Raw genomic sequence first — 19,035 nt, forward strand, 5'->3', positions numbered from 1 at the left:
ATATTTACTTATGACTTATTTTTTAAATTTTCTGTTTTGGCTATGCCCCGTGGCCTGTGGGATTGCAGCTCCCTGACCAGGGATCAAACCTGCACCCCTGCATTGGAAGTGGAGTCCTAACCACTGGATCGCCAGGCATGTGCCAGAAGCATAGTTATTAGATTAAGGGAAATACTTCTTCGGGACCACAGCCACCATAGAGGTTGTCAGGGTGCTGATGCAATACCAACAACCAGCATTGATCAAGTCCTTACCTGCTTTCTCTTGATCAGTTCTCACAAATACCTCTAAGAAGCAGGGATTCATAGTCCCATTTTATAAATGAACAAACTGAGCACTAGAAAGGTTACACGATTTGCCCAGTGCTACAGTTACTTGCCAATAAGTGGCAAAGCCAGGATTCAAGCCCAGGCCCATGTGACTCCAAGTTCAAGTTTGTCCTGCAGTACACAGGCCATAGCAGGGCTGCACGAGATGATGAATCCAGCAGACGGAGACGGGAACCCAGGTGACCTGTGCCCTTCTTACCCCATAAGAGTGGGAATCAGGCCAAGAAGCCCGGGCCAGAGAAGGAGGTCCTCACTGCAGTAAGCAGCCCCTTCAGAGGTCCTGAAACACAGCAGGGTTCCGGGAAGGCCCCTGGATGGGGCAAGGAGCACAGGGGCATCGCCATGAGTCAGCGTGCCTTTGAAAGATGCAGAGTCCTTTCTCCTATCCCATCTACATACAGCAGGTCCACTCCAGGTATACACCCAAGAGAACTGAAAACGTGTCCACCCGAAAACCTGTACACAAGGGTTCACAGCAGCATTAGTACATAACAGCCCCCAAAGTGGAAACAACACCGATATCCATCAACTGATGAAGGGACAAACTGTGGTCTCTCCATACAAAGACTTATTATATGGCCATGAAAAGGGATGAAGTACTGACACCTGTTTCAACATAGACCTTGAAAACATGATGCTAAGTGAAAAAAGTCAGTCACAAAAGATCATGTTGCATGATTTCATTTGGATGAAATGTCCACAATAGGCAAAACCATAGAGACAGAGAGTCTCTATGCCACTCATACTCTCACACATGAGAGGTTGCCACGGGCTAGAGGGAGGGGGGAGTGGGCAGTGACTGTTGACAACAGAATGTTCTGGAATTAGATAATGGTGATGGTTGCACACCATTATGAATATATTAAAACCTATGGAATTGTACACTTGAAAATGGTGAATTTTCCCCTGGTGGTCCAGCAGTTAGGACTCCACATTTTTACTGCCAAGAGCCCAGGTTCAATCTCTGGTCACAGAGCTAAGATCCCACAAGCCAAAATAAACACATAAAATGCTGACTCTTATGGTATGTAGACTATATTGCAATTAAACAATTGCCAAGAGGAGTACCATCTATAAAACGTGGACAAAATGGGAATCCCCTGGATGTCCAGGGTTAAGACTCAGAGTTTTCACTGCCAAGGGCCCGGGTTCAATCCTGGGTGGGGGAACCAAGATCCCACAAGCCTCACAGCATGGCTAGAAAGAAAACAAAATAAAATGGGGACAAAAATCACTATGTACCCTGGGAGGCTGTTGGCTACACCATGTGAAGACAGTCATAAAATGCTTAGTGCAGCGCCTGGTACAGAGTAAGCGCTCAGACACAGCAGCTATATTATAATAAATCCCATCAACATTGATATTGGCTTTCTGCCTAAAATACAAAGAAGGGGAGTGATACTGGATTGGTGTTGGGGGGCTGCTATTACGATTTTTGAGCTGCAATCCAGCTGGCAACAGTGTCACTGCCGAACACGGCTGGGCAGGCCACCCTCCCTTCTCTTCAGCGAAGTGCCATCTCCATAGCAACCACATCAGCTCAGGCCAAGGGCTCCTGTTCCCAGTCGGGTGACAGCATCGCCACAGCAACCTGTCATGATGGCAAAGGCAGATCTCAATGATGGGACTAGAGCAGCTCTGGCAGAAGAATTGCTAAGGGACCCCTGTCTCCATAGCAACCATATCAGGAAAGAGAAGGAGGGGGGAGAGGGCAATCAGCCAATAAACACAGGGCCACGCCTCCTTGCCCAGATCCTAAGACTCCAAGGGACATCAGGGAAGGCTAAACCAACCCTGGTGATGTCACCTTCAAGAGGAAGCGAGGGACTTCCCCGGTGGTCCAGTGGTTAAGGATCCACCTTGCAATGCAGGGGACGCGGGTTCAATTCCTGGTGGAGGAATGAAGATCCCACATGTTGTGGGGCAACTAAGCCCGTCCACCACAACTAGAGAGTGCATGCGTCACAACGAAAGATCCCACATGACACGACTAAGACCTGCTGTAGCCAAATAAATAAGTAGGAAGTGAACCAGTGTTTCTTGAGCGTCTACTGTGTGCCAGGCCCCACAAAGGACTCTTAACATGCTTGACTTCATTTAAAATTTCACTAATAATGACCATGCCCTGCCTAAGAAACACCCCTAACTACAGCAGTCACATAGTAAAAAGCAAAGGTCACTCTCTACCCCACTCCCACCACTTCTAACACCTGAGTTCAGTGGGTTTTTCCCCAGATTTTCCTCCAGGCTGTGCATTTTTGCACATAGACACATATGCTTCAAAACCAGTTTGTTCTGTACAGGTCTCCAAAATGATCAGCGAGATTGCACAACATGCAATGATGGTTCTATCATTTCCTTTTTGTGCTTAACCATGTACCTTAGAAATCTTTCCACATTAGTGCATATGTATCTACCTTTAAGAAAGAAAAAAAAAAAAAAAAAAAAAACCATGGGAAAGTATACCTAATATAAAAATGTACCATTTTAACCATGTTTTCCTTTTATGATCGTAAAATATACATAGCATAAAATCTGCCATTTTTAACCACTTACAAGTGTACAATCCAGTGGTATAAGCACCTCTCACCTCCAGAACTTTATCATCACCCCAAACTGAAATGCTGTATGTAGTAACCAATAACTCCCCACACCCTCCCCCCTCCAGGTTCTGATAGCCTCCAACCTACTTCTGTTTCTATGAATCTGACTACACTCAGTATCTCATCCGAGTGGAATCATACAATACTTGTCCTGTCGCGTTTGGCTTATTTCATCGAGCACAATGTCCTCCAGCTTCACCCACATTGTAGCCTGTGTTAGAATCACATTCCTTCTTAGGATTACACATACAATGTAAGTACATACTACGTATTTCTTTGCTCATTGATGGACATGTCGGTTGCTTGTACCTTCTGGCTACTGTGAATAATGCTGCTATGAATGCCGTTGTTGTTTAGGTGCTCAGTCCTGTCTGACTCTTTGCGACCCCAGGGACTGCAGCCCACCAGGCACCTCTGTTCATGGAATTCTCCCGGCAAGAATACTGAGTGGGTTGCCATTTCCTTCTCTAGGGGATCTTTCTGACCCAGGGATCGAACCTGGGTCTCCTGCTTGGCAGGGGGGGTTCTTTACAACTGAGCCACAAGGGAGGTCTGCTATAAATATGGGGGTACCAATATCTGTCCATGTCCCTATTTTCAATTCTTTTGGGTATATACCCAGAAGTAGAATTGGCTTATTTGGTGACTCTGTGTTTAATTTTTTCAGGAACTGCCATATTACCTTATTCTTTCTAACTTCTTTATAGTGTTCTCTGGTTATGAATCTTATGACTGATCATGAACCCCGTAAGCTAGGTACTGTTACTATCCTGAAGTCACAGAGGAGGAAACTGAGGCTTAGAAAGGGGAGGTGGCTTCAGGGTCTCAGCCACATCTCAGCCAAGGAAAGGCTGGGTGACCTCAGGCAAGCTCTCCCTCCCTGGGCCTCCTTTTCCCCTCTTTTTTTCTTTTTAATTTATTTATTTTAATTGGAGGCTAATTACTTTACAATATCGTAGTGGTTTTTGCCATACACTGACATGAATCAGCCATGGGTATACATGTGTTCCCCATCCTGAACCCACCTCCCACCTCCCTCCCCATCGCATCCCTCTGGGTCATCCCAGTGCACCAGCCCTGAGCACCCTGTTTCATGCATTGAACCTTTTCCCCTCTTTTACAATGGGAACATCCTGACCTCCAAGGCACTTTCTGAAACGGTCTCTGCTTTTCACTATGAAGGGTGGCAACAATGAGATGTGTGGAGACGGCACCCTGTGGCACCAGGCCAGGCCAGGTCATGGGGGACAGGAGGCTGCCTGAGGGAAGGGGGCCCCCACCCCACCCTGGGAAGCCCTGAGCAGCACATACCTCCCTCTCCTCTCTGAGAAGCCTTTGGCACATCACACCAACACACCCAGCGGGAAGGGCAGCTGAAGGGCTGCTCTGGCCTCGGGGCCATGGTGTGTCCTGGAACGCTGGAATGCCTGTCCCCGGGAAGATGAGGCCTGTGCCCCAGCACAACATTCGATCCTCGGATGCCTCAGGAGCAGTGAGACAGCTGAGGCCCAGCTGGGGCCAGAAGGCACCCGGGCTGCCTGGGACACAGAGCGCTGGCTTCTGGAAGATTCCAGCCCTTAGGCATCGCCTCTGCTGGTGGTTTCCAATCAGTGCACCCCAGTGGGCCCTACTTGACCTGGAGGATATTCCTCCCTCCCTCGGGGCCATTTTCCCATCCATAAAATGGGTACAATCACAAGTTCATTGGGCCTATTATAGAAAGTGTCTGGCATGGTGCTTAACATGTTGTACACCTAACATAAGGCAGGAGGAAGAACGGGCTGCCAGGTGGGAGGGGTGCTCCTGAGCAAAGACAGAGAGCCTGGTGCCTGGAGTCACATTCAAGAAGCAGCTGTGTCCTAAAAATGTGCTGAGACACCAGTCAGAGGCCAGCCCCAGCAGTGACTTTATACCGAGTGGCAGCGCCTGGCCATCCCTAAAGCACATCCATAAAATGTATCCCACTTAGTCCTTCTGATGACTCGGAAGTATTACTATCCCATTTTATAGATGATGAGACTGAGGCGCAGAGGGCTGGGCTCTAGGCTGGGCATTGCTGCATGTTTTCTCAGCTAATCTCCCACCCAGTTGTGCTCCTCTGATGGCTGGCTGTCTCCTTCATTGGCCTCTGGGCTCCTGGAGGCCAGGAGCCAGGTGTCTCTCAAGCACCACTGTGTCCTTGGTGTCCAGCACACAGTTCTCACAGGAGGTGCTCAGGGAGCACGTGCTGGACCAATGAATGAATAGACAGCTCTGCCAGGATGGCCTAACAGTGCAGAACAGAGGTTCAGAGACACTGGCTGGGGTGGGGCCGCCACATGCCAGGTAGAACAGGACCCTCACCTCTCTCGGCCGCTCCAGCTCGGTCTGCAGCACCTGCTTGGCCAGCTCAGTCTCAATAAGCCGCTGCCGAAGCTCCTCATTCTCCTCTTCCAGCCTCGCCCGTTTCTTCTCCACCGCCTCCAGCTCCTTGTGCAGCCGCACTGAGATGTCTTTAGAGACCTGAGCAAAGGCGAGTGACAAGCAGTGTGTGAGCAGGCTGAGGGCCATCCCACCTTGGCCACAGAGCAACCCCAGGGCAGGCAGTTACTCTTATCACCCCCACTTAAAGAGGAAGAAACTGAGGCACAGAAAGGTCAAGTAACTCAACAAGGGTCACACAGCCAGGAAGTGGGAGAACCAAAACCCAAACCCAGGAACCCTATGCTTCCTGTGTTCACTTTACAGTCCAGCCCCTAGAAAGTGAGAGGCCCTGTCTATCCTTAGCAGCGCCTTTACGTTTATCTGGATCTTTTAATGCTTCCAAAAGCCTCTCCCATCCACCTTCTCACCCAGTTCTCTCAAGAGCCGATGGCAGGACCGGAAGCTCATTTTTGTTTACGTACATGTGAATGTACTTATTTAGTCTTGGCTGCCCGAGGCCTTCAGTGCTCGCGCTCTCCAGCTGAGGAAACCAGGGGCTGCTCTCCAGCTGCGGTCGTGGGCTGCTCTTGCAGAGCACGGGCTCCAGGTACACGGGCTTCCGCAGATGTGCCTCTCGGGCTCCTGCGACGTGTGGAATCCTCCCTGGCCAGGGATTGGACCCGAGTCCCCTGCATCAGCAGGCGGAGTCCCAGCCACTGGACCATCAGGGAAGGCCCAGAAGCTCACTTTAAAGAGAGGGGAGGGGCTTCCCTGGTGGTCCAGTGGCTAAGACTCCACGCTCCCAAAGCAGGGGGCCCAGAGTCAACCCTTAGTCAGGGAACAAGATTCCACACGCTGAACTAAGAGTTCCCATGCCACAGCTAAAGAGATCCCGCATGCTGCAACTAAGACCCAGCACAGCCAAATAAATTTAAAAAAAAAATAATACATAGAGGGGAAACCCAGAGCAAGATAGGCTCCCGTAAAGCCCTTTGAACCCCATTTTTTCTCTGCCAGTGACCAGCATATATTCCTGAGCAAATCATTTCCCTACTCTGCCTCTGTCTCCTTCACCACAAAATGGGTGCAATAATAATAGCACAACCTCACGGGCCGACAGGAGGCCTGAATCAGCTGTTGCACCTAAGGCTTGGCCCAGGGCCTGCACAGTGAGCACTGGGTGAGTGGTGGCGGCTGCTGGGAGAGGCTGAGTCCAGAGAGGGCATGGCTTGCTGGGGGTCACAGTGTGACACAGCCCCCGAGGCCTGTTTCCAATTGTCTGGGATACAGAACATGCCCCAAACGACAGAGGCTGGGCAGCCGTCCAGGTCATCCCTCCGGGAGGAGCTGACAGAGCCACAAACCCCAGGTCACCGGCTCCAGGGCTCTGTGGCAACAACGCTCCATTTCTTTGAGGACACCCCCTGTCCTATCCCCTGATGGTGGGGGAGAAAGGGTAAGAAGAGGTCTCTGGCAATGAGGAAGGCCTTCTTTCTCTTCTTTCGTTTTCTTGTGTTTTAGCTGTTCCAGGTCTTCGCTGCCGCGTGCAGGACTTGTTCCCTGACCAGGGGTCGAACCCGGAGCCCCTGCACTAGCAGCATGGAGTCTTAGCCACTGGACCACCGGGGAAGTCCCGAGGGAGGCCCTTCTGAGCCCCTAAGAGGACTGAGCATCGGCATGTGTTGATACCTGCTGTGGGCCAGATTCACCCGTCTTCACCCCAATTCTGCCCCCATTTTGCTGGCAAGGAAATAAGAGGCTCAGAGCGCAAATGACCTGCTAACAGAGATACTGTGGGCTGAGCTGGGGGGACCTCGGGGGCTTTGGCTGAAGGGCCGTGTGGCCAGGACTCCACAAGGGGTATGAGGACTTTTGCCAGCAAGAAGGATAAATGAGGCAGACAGCCCAGCGCCTCGGGCCTGCCAGTCTCGGAAATGACCGTGGCACCTCCTCCCCGCCGGAAGGGAAGAGGGCCCTCCCTGGCTCTGCCTTCTGCCTGGGCCCAGGCCCAGCTCAGCACAGACCCCTTGGCAGTGCGCAAGGCAGGCCAGGAAAAACAACAGCCAGAGAGGAAATTCAGCACTCCCTCTCTCTCCTCCCTCCATTGCCCACTGCCTCTCTCCACCCTTGAAGATCTCTAAGGGCGGCCAGAAGCCAGCCCACCAGGCTCCTTCCACAGTCTCTCTAGGCCCCCAAAACCTTGCCCCTCCACAAAGTGGGGTGAGCAATTTCTCACTAGCAGAACAAAGACATTGCAGGTGGCAAAACTGGCTTCAAGCCTAACCCCAGCCCTCACTGGGTGTGTGACCCAGGACAGGAGTTTTTTTAACCATCTGAAGTCTTGGTTTGCTCATTGGTAAAAGGGGATGGCAGCACCTTGTCATAAAGGCTGCCGTGGGGAATAAACAACACAGGGCTCGGGCTGATGGCTGAAACATAGCAGGTACTCAAAAGTATAATGATTTGGGGGACTTTTTGGGTGGTACAGTGGTTCAGATTCCAACCTTCCAATGCAGCAGACACAGATTCGATCCCTAGTCAGAGATCCCACGTGCCACATGGTGCGGCCAAAAAAAAAAGAAGAAGAATGAATTTGTAATGCAGTGTTAAAATTACCGCTTCACCTCTGTGCACTGATTTTATCCAACTTGGTCCAACATCTCATAGCTTCACTCTTGAGTTTAGGGTCAGTATTTCTGCTAGAGGTATTTAGCCCCAGGCTTCTGGCTCCGGTCCCAAGTTTTAGGCTGTGAGGTCACCCAGTGAGCCCCTGTCCTGATGAATACTTCATTCATTCATTCACTCACTCATCCATCTGCTTAGCCCCCAGGAGGCAGGAGCGGTGGAGCACAGAGGTCCAGAATCCAGGCCATGTCTGGACTCCTTCATATCTCTCTATCCTGGTAGCAGTGCAGAGTCTGGCATATACTAAGTGTCTAATAAGTGCTTGTTGGATGAACAAACACATCTGAGACTCCAACAAGCAAAATGGGCGGTAGGCAATGAAGGAGTGAGTAACTGACACATGGGGAGCTGCACCTGGCCAAACTTGGCTGGGGATGCACCCCCCAAACACCCACACCTCCAAATGTCCAGAGGGGGCTGTGTCCCTGACTGGGGTTGAGGGACCAGCTGCTAGGGGGGACCTGGGGCTCCTCTCCCAACTACACTCCCACCTGGGCAAGCTCCTCTCCACCTGGGGTCCACTCCATTCCCACCAAGGCCTCAACCTGGTGACCAGGTGACCCACTCCCCACCAAGAAGGCATGATCAGTGTGGATTCCTAGATCTTCTGGGGTCCGTGAGTGACTCTGCGAATTTCATCCCTTCCCTGAGTCCTCAGCTGCCTTCTGTCCCCTTCCCCAGGAAACCCCTTCTCCATCTGCTCTCTATCCCCAGGGATGCCTTGTAAAGAAGGCCTAGTGCCAGGTAGCTTACAGAATTCCAGTGTGGACAAATCTCAGATCCCCACAGAGCCCGGTGCCCCTGATGAAGGCCCACAGCAACAGAGAGCACACGCCTAGAGGGCGGGAGCCTTGCTGCCATGGCCTGTCCCTTCCCCTCTCTGAGTCTCAGTGGCCCCTGGCTCCCTGGCTCCCACAGGTAAGCAGGCAGAATCAGGCCACTCCCTGAGCGCACACCACGTGCCTTTCAACCCTCAGGAAGTACTTTATCATCCCCATTCTGGGGCTCAGAAAGAAAAGGTCACTTGTCCAAGGTCATACACTAGGAAGCTACAGAACCAGATTTGAAATCAGGTGGGTCAGCTCTGGAGTTTTGCTCTCAATCTGAGCCTGCTGTTGGCCTGAAACTTGAAAACACATTGTGTTAATATCGGTAATAAAAGTATTAATAATAAGCACAGGGACTTCCCTGGTAGTCCAGTGGTTGAGAATCTGCCTTTCAATGCAAGGGATGCAGGTTCTCTCCCTGGTCAGGGAATTAAGATCCCACCCATTAAGGCACAACTATAGAGCCTATGCATCCCAAGGAAGATTCCATGTCCCAAGACCCCCATGGGAGTTACAAGGAAGATCCCATGTAACTGAGACCCAACATAGCCAAAAACTAAATATATATATATATATATATATATATATATATATATATATATATATATATATATATATATATTTTTTTTTTTTTTAAAGCACAACATGTGCTCACAGCGTCAGGGGCTCAAAGGGCCCCACCTGCCTATTTCATGTGATCCCCTCACGACCCTCCCAACTATCCCCAAGTTGGGGAGACTGAGATACTACAGGAGGCGAAGCAGCTGCAGCTTCCGGAAACCAGGGCAAATCCCCAAAGCACAAACAAATGCTCTCAGCCATGAGGTCACTGTTTACAGCGCTGGGGCCCGGCTCCTGCCAAATGCAACTGGCAGCCTCCAGGCCACAGCCAGCTCGCTCATCGGCCCCTTGGCTCCTAAGCCTAAGGCTTTAAGGCATCTCTGTCACACTGAATCCTCAGGGCAGGGGCTGGGAGCCCTTACTGAGGAACATCCCATGTCCAGGCAGCATGTGGACTCAGTGTGGCTACACGCTCCCAAGAACCCAGGGAGGGTAGGAATGTCACCCCCATTGTACAGATGAGAAAACTGAGGCACAAAAAGAGAAAGAAACCTGCTCAAGTCACCAGGAAGTAAACCCAAAGCCAAAACATTTTCTCCAGCAACTGCTTCTAAGAAATGTTTTACTGGTGTCTCCTGGGGCCCCCTACAAGGGTCTCTTCAGGTGGGAATTTTCATCCCTGATTCCTGGAACCTGATACCCTCCCACAGGATCCCAGCCCGAGGCTGGGGCCTGGGAATCTGCATGGTAAACAAACCTCCAGGCTATACTTATCCATCCAGGGAGGCTGAGATTTCACCCACTTCCTCGCCCTGGCCCAGCCATTCATCCCACCTTTAAGTTTTTCTCCTGAACAATAACAGTAACACCCCAACCAACATTTACTTATTTGCTGGGGGAGTGTCCCGAGCTGGTGCCTGCGCTCAGTACGCTCTTTACTTGCACTATTTCATTTTATCCTCACAAAATTCTCTCCACGTAGAGACTTGCTGCACCCCCATTTTCCACATGGGGAAACTGAGGCTCAGGCTGCAAAGCAGCTCTCCCAAAGCCACAGGGCAAGCAAGTGGCAGAGCAGGTCTCTGTGCCCACCTCTGCCCTCCTCATGATGGACAACATTCCAGCCGAGATTCTGTGGGGTCCTGCCAACTGTGAGAACCAGCAAAGAGTGAGAGAGCCTGGGGGCGCAGGGGGAGAGGGAGGACCAAGGCCTGAGGTTTCTTTCACAGCACCCACACCGATAGTCCACCTGCTTGCTAAAACCACCGGAGCTGCTAAAGCCCTGAAGATTCAGCTGCTCTAAGCCCGCCATTTAAGAGAAGAGGAAACTGAGATCCCAAGAAGTGGCCCCATGCCAGTCTGCTCTTGCTGGCTGAGAAATCAGAGCGTCCCTTCCAGACAGCAAGCAGTCCTCCCCAAACTTAAGTCCATCAAGCCCTCCCAGGCAATACCAAGGAAGTCAGCATTCTGAGAACCTCTGAGAAACGCCCCAGAACGTCCCCAGCACATGGGACTGAGGGAGGCAGCCAGAACTGTCCAGTCCAGGCCGGCATGGATGAGCTCAGCGCCCCAGCTGCAGGCTCAGGGAGAGGAGGGAGGGAAGGGGCAAGCTGATTGCTGATTGGCTGGTTCAAATCTCAACAGAAGGGGCCCGCTCCCCCCTGCCCAGACTCCAGGGGCCTCCCTGCTTACACTCTGCACACACACCAGCTGCTCCCGGCTCCTCCCAAGGAGGCACCAGCCACCCAGCCAGTCTGCTCCCAGTTCCAGCCTTCCTCCCCGCCTTCCTCATCTAAGGCTGACTTTTCTGGGTCTCTGCCTGAAAGCCCCAACTACCTGGACCCAAACCCAGATTCCTCTAAGCCTCTAGGGCTCTCCTTCACCCGCCACCCTCTCAATCCGGTGCTGGGAATTTGAATATTTCTGTAACTTTATCCCAGAAGCTGCCTTCTCAGATAGCAAGGGGCACTTCATTCTTGATTTTTTAAAAAGTATTTGTATTTAGTTATTTGGCAGCTCTCGGTCTCAGTTGTGGCACGTGGATCTTCGATCTTTGTTGCAGTCTGCCGGATGTTCAGTTGTGGCATGCAGGATTGAACCCAGGCCCCCAGCTTGGGGAGTGCAGAGTCTTAGCCACTGGGCCATCAAGGAGGTCCCTGATGCACTTTGGACTTGGAGATATAACCTTTCTGAGCTCTGTTTCGTCATCAGCAGACCTGATGCACCTGGCTCGTGCAAGACAATGGGAGATGCCAAGTCCAGGTTGGGGCTGGTGTTTACTCTTCACTCCCTTAGAGGGGCCCTCTTCCTCCAACACTCCTTCTTGTGCCTCAACCCTTGGCTCAGAGGTCCCCCTGCAGGAAGACCCCATAGGCCCCCAGGCTGTGCGAGATGCCCTCACCCCCAGCTCCTACATCCCTGGATGACACTGTGCTGCATGCTGAGAGCTGGGTGTCGGGCCAGGTCCCCCAGATTTCTCAGTCCCCAGACCTGGGCTCACACAGTCAGGTAAGGCAGACTCTTCCCCACGCCAGACCGCAGGCCATCGTTTGGCTCCCTGAGGCCGAGGACAGTGAGGTCAGGCAGCCAGCATGGGAGGCTGATGAGCGTGTGCTCTGCCAGCTACACAGTGGGTGCTGTGACCTTGGAGAGGTATTTCCTTTCCCTGAGCCTCATTTTTCTCATCCAGAAAAACGGGAATAACAATAGTAGCTAACACAGTGACCTCTTACCTACCTGATCTCATCTCATCTCATAAAGCCCTGTGAGGCATGGGCTGCTGTTATACCCATTTTACAGATGAGGAAACTGAAACACAGATGACTTGCTCAAAACCATAAAATTAGGGCGTATTGGGGCCAAGATATAAACCAGCCTCATCCAACTCCAGAGCTTCACTACTCTCCTTCAGCATAAGAAAGAAAACTTCCACAGAACTGCGTAGAGACAACATGGAGCCCAGCACCAGGTGTGTGGCTGTGACTCACATGGCAGCTGCTGTTGGGAGGATTCATATTGATGGCCTATCAGTTCATCAGGTATCCCCGTTTACAGATGAGGATGCTGACATGCATAGAGATGATGGAACTTGCCCAAGGGACACAGAAGGAGTGAGCTGACCAGGGCCCACTCGGGCTCAGGACCCTCCCTGCCACCCCGCCCAGCAGGGGCACCTCTGAGGACTGGGGAGGGGCCCAGGCTCACCTTGACATCTTGCTCCAGGCCACGGATGAGCTCGCCGTCCACCTGGCCGGTCTGGGCAGCCCGGAGGCTGCGGCGCTCAGCTTTGCGCAGCCGGTACTGCAGGATGCGACAGGTCTTGCTGGCCTGGTCCAGCTGCTGCCGCAGCTCCTGCAGCTGATACACATCCTCTTCCATATAGACGTCCCGCATCTCCAGCATCTCTGCCCGCAGCTCCTCGATCTCGTCCTGCAGAGGGGAGGAAAGGTCAGGTCGCTGGGCCCTGTGGCAGTGGCCAGAGTGCTTGAGCACAACCCATACTCGACACTGTCCTAGGCACCCCTTGGGGGAGGGGCGGTCTGAGGGTGGTAGGCTGCACAATGCAACCCCCCCAAGTGCCCACATCCTAATTCCCAGAATCTGAATATGTCACCTTACATGGCAAAGGGACTGTACAGATCTAATTAAATGAAGGATCTTGACATTGGGAGATTATCATGGATTTTCTGGGTGGACCTAATGTAATCACAAGATCCATATGAGAGGGAGGTACGGGACTTCCCTGGTAGTCCAGTGGCTAAGACTCCATGCTCGCAATGCAGGAGGGCCAGGTTTGATCTGTGGTCAAGGAGTTAGATCCCACATGCCTCAGCTAAGAGTTCGCGTGCTGCAACTAAAATAAAGTTCCATCGTGCATGCTGTAATGATGACTGAAGAACCCGCGTGCCTCAACTAAGACTGCGAGCAGCCAAATAAATACATAAAAATTTTAAAAAAAGAAAAAAGTGGGAGGCAAAGCGATCAGAGCAGGAGTAAGTGACATGGTAGAGGTTGGGGTGATGTATGCTGAAGGTGGAGAAAGGGCCGAGGGCCAGTGGAGGCAGGCAGCCTCTAGGGAATGGACTCTCGCCAGAGCCTTTACAGGGATGGAGTCCTGCCAACACCTTGGTTTTTAGACTTCTGATCTTCAGAATTGTAAGATGATAATCTGGGATTGCTGCAAACCACTAAAGTTCTGGTAATTTCTTATAGCAGCAACAGGAAGCTAATACACTGGGGAAGCAGAAAAGGGCTCATTCAACAAGCATTTATGGGCACCAACTGCATACCAGGCCCTGTGCAAGCAGGGGAGTGAGGAAGGAGCATGGCAACCAAGACGAACGTGGCCCTTTCTGTACCGTCTGTGTGGAGCCCCAAGTCTCACTGGCTAGACACAGTGTAAATGGACAGATTAAAAAACCCCTCAGATACTGTTAAGAGTTATGAAGATAAAAAACCCAAAACAAAACACGTGGGTAATATGATAGAGTGATGGGGGAACGTGCTATGTTAGAGGACATGGCTGGGGAGGCCACCCCTAAAGGGACATTTGAGCTGAGGTGGAAGGAACACCCATGAGACAGAGGGGTGGGCGGAGTGTGTGCGAAGGCCCTAAGGCAGGAAAGAGCTCAGTGTATCAGGACACAGCAAAGTGGCCAGGGGGGCTACAGGGGAAAGGTGAGGCTGGGCAAACTGCTTGCCAAGGCAGAGGACAGAGGTTTGATCCCTGGTCTGGCAAGATTCCACATGTCGTGGGGCAACTAAGCCCATGGGTCACAACTACTGAAGACGCTGCGCTGTCGAGCCGTGCGCTGCAACAGGAGCAGCCACCGTGAGAAGCCGTGCACTGCAGCTAGAGAGGACAGTCTGTGCGTAACAACGAAGACCCAGGAAAACCACCAAAATAAAAGAATCTGAGCTTGGGTTTCAAGTGGAGGGGGTTGGGTTGAGGGGGTGACCTCACTTCCTCAAGGCAGCTCCTGACCACCTCTGACATCAGTTCCCAGATGTCCTTCACTTCCCCTTTGTCCACATGAACACATCAGTAATTCTTCATTTAACAGTCTATCTCCCAGAGACACTGTGAGTGCCAGGGGCAGGGTCGGGGGGTTTCCCCATGTCTACCTCACTCCCTGCTGTATCCCCCACACCCAGCATAGGGCCCAACATCCTGAGTGTACAGTGTCATGTCTGGTTAGGCAAACAACCATAAGGAGACACACCAACCTGCAGCAATCATTAGACAAAGTGTAGCAGCGGGGAGACCCGGGAGAAGAAACCAATGATCACTATGTCTAATAGCAGATGTGAACGAATCACAAATAAAAAGATCTACCTTTCGTGTGGCTGAACGCATTAAATAAGACTGTAGACTAAAAAGAGAAACTGAACTACTGTATATAAAATAGATAACTAATCCGTGGAGAAGGAGGAAGTGGCCCAGTCAATGATCACACCAGTTAAAGAAATGAGGAAGTGAGGGGTCCACATGCATTTCAGCTGGCAAGATTAAGGAAGCATAAAGGAAACGGCACTCAGGAAGTGTGGGCCAGTTGGCTAAATCCAAGCTAAACCAGCCTCCAGATGGGCCTGTGTTCAAATCCTCACCATACCATTTATAGAACATGTTGATGAGGAGGATGTGGGGGTCTGAGTGGACCCCAAGCTCAGGAAGAGCCAAAGGGAAGTGCAGGACTAATGATGCTCGGCTGCATTAAAAGATGTATGACATTTAGGGATTTCCCTGGTGGTCCAGTGGGTTAAGAATCCTCCTTGCAATGCAGAGGATGTGGGTTCAACCCCTGGTCAGGGAACTAGGATCCCTGAGGAGCAACTAAGCCCACGTGTCGTAACTACTGAGCCTGCACACTTTGGAGCCCGTGCGCCACAACGAGACATCCCACATGACTCGACAAAGATCCCACATGCCGCCACGAAGATGCCATTCAGCCAAATAAATAAAGAATATTAAAGATAAATGAGATTTTTAAAAAAAGATGTGTGACGTTTAGATTATAAGAGGTGACACCTCTCATCACAGGACCACATCCAGTGCACTGAAGTCAATTTTGCAGGACCACTTAAAAAATAACCTTTTAAATAACTGATTTTTCTATTGATGAAAGTAAATGATGACCACAGAAATAGTTTAGAAAATAAAGAGGATACAAACCACTCAAAATTCTTCCACCTGGTCCTGAATCACAGTGCTTCTCAAAGTGTGGTCCCTGGACCAGCAGTGTTGGCTACATCAGGGAACTTTGAAATTCTTACACCCTCACCAAGACCTACTGAATCAGAAACCCTGGAAATGGGGGCCCCTGAGTGACCCTAAGGCAGGGTGTTTCCTTACAGTCTTTTTCCCTAAATGGGCAAGAGTCCTGTGTCTCAGCACACAAGCTCCCCCAACCCAGAGCCTGGCACAGAACAGGGTCTCAGTAAGCATCTATTGAAGAAGTGAATGAATGAATGAATGGTCTTTCTCACACGAGCAGCTGCCTCTCCAGGCCTGCCCTTCACCACAGTCCATTTCTGAAAATGCAGGATGTTGCTTTCATGCCAGCTCCATCTCTCCGTGGTAGCCAAGGGGGGCCCAGGGCCCATGGGGGTATGTCCCAGCTGCAGGCAGAATGCAGTCAGCCCCTCCTGGCACGGTCCACAGGAGAGGGTGAGTCCACAAAGGCTGGCTTGTGGGCCGCATGGCTGGGTCTGCTGGGATGTGGGCAGCAGAAGCTGGTGAAGGCGGGACATAGGCCGGGGTTAAGCTTTCAGGGTCTGAGGTGGGGGCTGGGAAGAGGCTTCTGGGACGTGAGGAAGGGGCAAAGAGCAGAACTCTGCTTTCCTCGGAGGTCCTTAGCCCTCATGGAGCTGCTCCACCCCCCGGGACTCCTGCATCCAGGGGCTGTCTGATCCAATGGAGGGAGCTGGTAGGGAATCGCCAGGGGGTGGGGAGCTCAGCCTTCCCTTCAAAGACAGCTCAGTGACCCGGTTGAGCCCCTCACCCCAAAAGCACGGAAATGGGGAGAGAGGGGCCAAACTCCACTGGACTCTGCCTGCCCTGTGGCTACTCAGTAAGGTTGTCAGAGACTACCCCCCGCCCCGTATCAGTGGGGAAACCCAAACCTCATCCCCCACGGTGGACAGAAAACGGCCACACTGCCCAAAGGTGCCCACCTCAGAGCCTGGGGGCCCCTGATTCTCAACCCCCTGTCAGAAATGCCAGACTAAAGAAGCTGAGGAAGGACTTCCCTGGAAGTCCAGTGGTTAAGACTGCTTGCTTCCACTGCAGGGGGCCCAAGTTCGATCACTGGTCAGGGAACTAAGATTCTGCAAAGTGTGCGGTGCAGCAAAAAAAAAAAAAAAATTTTGCTCTGATTATAGAGGTAATGGGCTTCCCTGGTAGCTCAGATAGTGAAGTATCTGCCTACAATGCAGGAGACCTGAGTTTGATCCCTGGGTGGGGAAGATCCCCTGGAGAAGGGAATGGCAACCCAACCCACTCCAGTATTCTTGCCTGGAGAATTCCACGGACAGTTCATGGGGTCACAAAGAGTCGGACATGACTGAGTGACTTAACACTTTCACTTTCATAGAGGTAACACCTGTTTATTGGGAAAAACTTGAAAAAAAAGAAAAAATAGGTAGCTTTCTCTCTCCTCCCTGATTCCTGCTGGTTTCTGTGTTAGGTTCACACTTCTTACCCTGGAATCCAGCCCTGCCTCTCCCCAGGTCTCCTCCTCACAGGGCTCACAGCCCTTCCTCTGCCATAAAATCTTCAGCCCCCCATGTCCAGACATGCCCTCAAATAAAAAACAGCTCACTGATTACTAGGCCCAATCCAAGCAGAGTACATGCACAACAGTCTGACCTTACCAGCCCTGTGAGGTAGGTAGGGGAAATGTTCCCACTTTGCAGATGAGAAAACTGAGGCTCAGAAGTTTCCCAGAGGGACTAAGAATCTTCCTTGCAATGCAGGGGACGTGGGTTCAATCCCTAGTCGTGGAACTAAGATGCACATGCTGTGTAGCAACAAAGCCCATGTGCCCCAACTAAGATCTGATGCAGCCATATTAATTAGCTAATTCTTTTTAAAAGAGGGAGAGCCTAGGCTGCTCCAGCACTGGCCTCAGACCCCCATGCCACCTAGGAGGATGGGCAGGGTCTGCTCCCCACACACACCCTGCCCACAAGTACATTTCAGTCTATCCCCACCACACTCCCTAATGACCCATGAGGTCAGCCTGCAGGAAGCAGCCTCTCAGGGGCAGGCCAGTTCCCCAAAACGGACTGATTCCCAGGAACCCTGGGGGAATTGGCCAGGAAAAGTCTCTCGGTCCACGCTGGGCTAGAGGGCCAAACATGAGCTCACACGACCGCTAATAATAGCGTGGCATTACATGGCAGCACGGGGCGTCACAGTTTACAAAGACATTCCACGTGACTCATCTCGTGGGTCCTCACAGAAGCCCCACGGCCAGGCAGCACAGGAATCCCCGTCTCACTCTAGGGGCAAAGAACCGCGGAGGAGCACAGGGATGTGGGCTCTGCCCAAGGTCACCCAGAGACATCGCCAAGCAGGACCCAGGCTCTCTCGTCTGCACCAGGATGCAGGGAGCCCATGAACTTCAGTGGTAAGGGGGAAAAAAATCACACCTTTATTTTTCACTAACACTCACTAAAAATTAACATTTCCTTCTATTCTGGACAAATCACAGTTGTATCAGCAGTACTTACGGCTTTGGCACCAAAAGAAACCACATAGATTTTCATAGCATACAACAGTTGTTGCAGAAATGTCAAAATATCCTTTGCACTCATCAGTACTTTGAAATTACAGTGTTAGTAGACCTATTTCCAGATCTTATGAGTTAATAAGCACACCTATTACTATGTCATCATTTAAATATATACTTTGATAATTATATTTCCATATGCTTGCTTTCCTTTACATTTCGTTTTAAACATTTAGAAACACTATTCTGAAAATTACTCTCAGCAGAGAGACTAAAGGGAGACACAGCACAAAATAAAACGGAATCTGTGTTTCCTCTGGAGCTGCCTCATCTGTAGGGTCTGGGTAGTGACCCCAGACCCCCACTCTCCACCATCGGGGCATAAAGCTGGAGAAGAAGAGCTCTGATTTCAAGCCACATTTAAAATATTCCAGAAAAGGGGATTCCCTGGCAGTCTGGTGGTTAGGACTTGGGGCTTTCACTGTGGTGGGTGGGGGTTTGATACCTGTTCAGGGAACTAAGATTCTGCAAACTGTGTGGCATGGCCAAAAAAAACACAAAATGTTCCAGGGAAAAATACTTTCAGCAGGAAACCTACTGGAATGTAAGATGATTAATCTCTGCACAATGAGGACAGAAGGGAGGGGTTATATTTGGGGCTACTGGAACATTCAGAGGGGCTCCAGATACATGGGTCTGATGGAACTGGACTGGGAAAGCAGCTGGTGAGGTCTCCCAGCTCATGGGGTTAGAGGTGCAAGGGACCAACACGAAGCCCCTTAAAGAAACACAGCAGGTAGCAAAAGGTGGAAGAGCCCCCAGCTGGCCCAGAGGGGACAGGAGGAGCCAGGGGAACAGGAGGCTCCTGAATGCATGAGGGGGTAGCCTCTTATCA

The 19,035-nt window shown here is 51.3% G+C and overlaps 1 protein-coding gene across 1 annotated transcript in view; it reads right to left on the reverse strand.

The window, feature by feature from the left end:
- Positions 1-19,035, reverse strand: part of SOGA1 (suppressor of glucose, autophagy associated 1) — a 75,276-nt gene that overhangs the window by 41,373 nt on the left and 14,868 nt on the right. The window contains exons 2-3 of the mRNA XM_018057819.1: positions 12,613-12,837; positions 5,276-5,434 (exon numbers count right to left, since the gene is read on the reverse strand). Coding sequence (XP_017913308.1) covers positions 5,276-5,434; positions 12,613-12,837 — 384 coding nt within the window. The remainder of the gene's footprint in view (positions 1-5,275; positions 5,435-12,612; positions 12,838-19,035) is intronic.

The sequence above is a fragment of the Capra hircus genome, chromosome 13 (assembly GCF_001704415.2).
Source record: "Capra hircus breed San Clemente chromosome 13, ASM170441v1, whole genome shotgun sequence".
In the NCBI taxonomy this organism is placed as follows: Eukaryota; Metazoa; Chordata; class Mammalia; order Artiodactyla; family Bovidae; genus Capra; species Capra hircus.